Raw genomic sequence first — 2,717 nt, 5'->3', positions numbered from 1 at the left:
TATACTTTGAGGATATGAACTTATATTACGTCGTTGAAGAACCAGATTCACTCACATAAAGACTAGATCCTCTCGCCACCGAACTTCCGGCGGAGAGGTGGGGAACATTTGGACATTTGTGCCGACTTAAAACTTAGCCTTCCTTGCTTTACGCGCTGTGAATGCTTCGATGAGGGAAGCGAAATCGAGATTTCTAGCCAACTCTGATTCCAAGCAGAGAGTGGCCAATCCTGAAACCCGTTCCTGGCTTGAGCAGGATCTGTGGTGGTTCTTGATTCGCGCGAAAACACTGAAAGATCGCTCCGCACTGGCAACAGATACTGGCAGCGTGCAGAATATCCGAAGGGCGATACAGATATTGGGGAACAAATTATCCAATTTTTTCGCCACGATTGCATTCAGCAAGTCGAACGGGGATAACGGAGCTTCTGTGTTCTCCGCGAAATTGGCTTCCTAAGCAGATTTCAAGTGAACCATCTCGGAATAGATTTCCGTGGAGACATCAGCGGGGTACTTCTCGACGAACTTGAGCGCTGCGGCTCGTACTTCTTCTCCATCCATGATGGGGAACAGCCACAGGAACGAAAAATGGTGATTGATGCTCCTAATGGAGGAGAATCGGCTCTCCGTTCCCGCGATGATAGCATCCTTGATTACGAGGAATGTATTTCTCTTGAAATCAATCTCCTCGGCGGCGACATTCCCTCCCTGTGGATTCGCCTCTGGCAAGTCGTCAGTACGATTTCTCTTCCTCATGATCGGTAACGTAGCATCTGTTTCGGGCGAACCGTTGACAACCGCACGACACTCGTTCAGGATAGCGTTCTATTGACCGCGCAAGAAGTTTAGATCTCTCAAGAGACTCTCGAGATTCTTGACCTCAACGTCGATCGTTGCTCTCTGGTTCTGCAGAATTAGATTGACATTGTTGAGCGCAGTGAGGATTTTGAACCATATAGATGACATCAGAACGCATTCGAAAGAGCTTGTGTATTAGAGAATCCCGTCAATATCGCGTCTGCTCTCGGCGGTGAGATTGAGGCCCTGAGCTTTTCTCAATGCCTGCCGAAGTCCCGGTAGGTTCGCGGCAAAAGGCTTAATTACGTCAATCCTAGCCGACCATCTTGTATCGGATAAAGTATGGAGAGAGTTCGCCACATATTCATTCGAAATCTCCCATCTCTGCGTACTGCTGCTGAATATATTATAGCACTTCTGAACAATTCCGAAAAAAGATATGGCTCTGGGACAGCACTGCGCGGTGTCGACGCCAGCGAGATTCAGAGTGTGCGCTGCACACGGTGCATAGAGAGCGTAAGGGTTTTTCGCCAAAATTCTACTTTGAGCACCCTTGCACTCGCCGCTCATGTTCCTTCCGTTATCATAAGCTTGTCCTCGGCATTCAATCAGAGGTATCCCATGCTCAGCCAAGGTATCACAGATCAAAGTCGCGATAACTTCACCAGTTTTCCCGTGACAGTCGACGGAAGCCAAGAAACGTTCTTCTACCTGATGAGCTCTCTTGTCGGACTGGAGGCGCATGAATCGAAGGATGAATGTGGTCTGTTCTACGTGGCTGGCGTCCGGCGTGGCGTCTACCATGACTGTATAGTATTTAGCCCCCGCTCTCTCCTCTAAAATTTTCGTAATGACATGACGAGAACAGAGCTCAATGAACTCATTCTGGATATCATAAGACAGGTAGTGGACTTGCATTCGCTGATGCAACCTCTGAGACTTCCGCACATCTCCCAAATGCACTCGAAGAAGTGGGTCGTGTCTACTCAACAACTCCAGTAGGCTCAGGAAGTTACCATTGTTCCTTCCGCCAATCAAGTGGCTAGACCCTCGCAACGCCGATCCTCTCTCGCCTAGGAAAAGAATTGCATCCCGGATGCGGGTGAGAATATCTCGCCATTTCTCTGCCTCGGTAGCAATGTCTTCGATAAGGAGGGCATTCACGGATGTCTGGGCTCGCAGCCGTGCTTCCGTTTCGCGCCACTCGACGTAGCATTCGTAATGTTCAGTGCTATTTTCATGCGACGGCACTCGATCGTAGAGCTTCTTCCAAAGATTATCTCCAGAGTAGCCGTCGGGTCGACAGAGATGAGATCGTTGTAGAGCATTAGTTCGGAAAAGACGGCAAGAGAGGCAGAATAGGGCGGTTTTGCTCTGGGTCCAGACCAACCAATCACGATCTCTTCTTTCTCCGCTCGGTAAGCTCTTCGAGAGCAGAAGGACAGGGAATTTCCCGTGAGCTCGATCCTTCGGGAAGGTCGAATCGATCCGCCGGTGACCCTGAAGAATCACCTGTTCGGCTTGATGGGGTTGCAGAAAATCTTGCCCGAGGTCACCTATGTCGGAAGTCATGGGGCGTTGATCAGCCTTTGCCAGGTCCTGGTTCGCTCGCTCGACGACTTGCGGGCCAGAACCACGGTCTACTCCGGAGTCGCTCGAAGCGCTCGGATTCCCCTCGGCACTCAATCGGCTATCACTAGAGATGCGATATGAGAGGACATTTTTTCGCCGAAAAAAAGACATTGTCCGCGAGGACATCATAACTGAAAGCGGACATCGGGGAAGGACATCGTTTTTTTCGTGATTGAAGGATGAGACAAAAGATTCAGGACCATTCTGACTTTATAAAATAGGACTTTGCTTACCAACCTATATTAATTTACGAACACAAGCTTTTCTATGTCAATTTCTCGCCATAA

The 2,717-nt window shown here is 49.3% G+C and overlaps 1 protein-coding gene across 1 annotated transcript; it reads right to left on the bottom strand.

Moving 5' to 3' along the window:
• Nucleotides 1-993: 993 nt before the first annotated feature.
• Nucleotides 994-2,370, bottom strand: LOC100900911 (zinc finger MYM-type protein 1-like). The gene has a single exon (XM_003739668.1). The coding sequence runs from the start codon at nucleotides 2,368-2,370 to the stop codon at nucleotides 994-996; it is 1,377 nt and encodes a 458-aa protein (XP_003739716.1).
• Nucleotides 2,371-2,717: the final 347 nt, after the last annotated feature.

The sequence above is a fragment of the Galendromus occidentalis genome, unplaced genomic scaffold (genome assembly GCF_000255335.2).
Source record: "Galendromus occidentalis unplaced genomic scaffold, Mocc_1.1 scf7180000076576, whole genome shotgun sequence".
NCBI lineage: Eukaryota > Metazoa > Arthropoda > Arachnida > Mesostigmata > Phytoseiidae > Galendromus > Galendromus occidentalis.
Note: the sequence above shows the minus strand (reverse complement) of the source record. Positions and strands in the feature narration are given on the sequence as shown.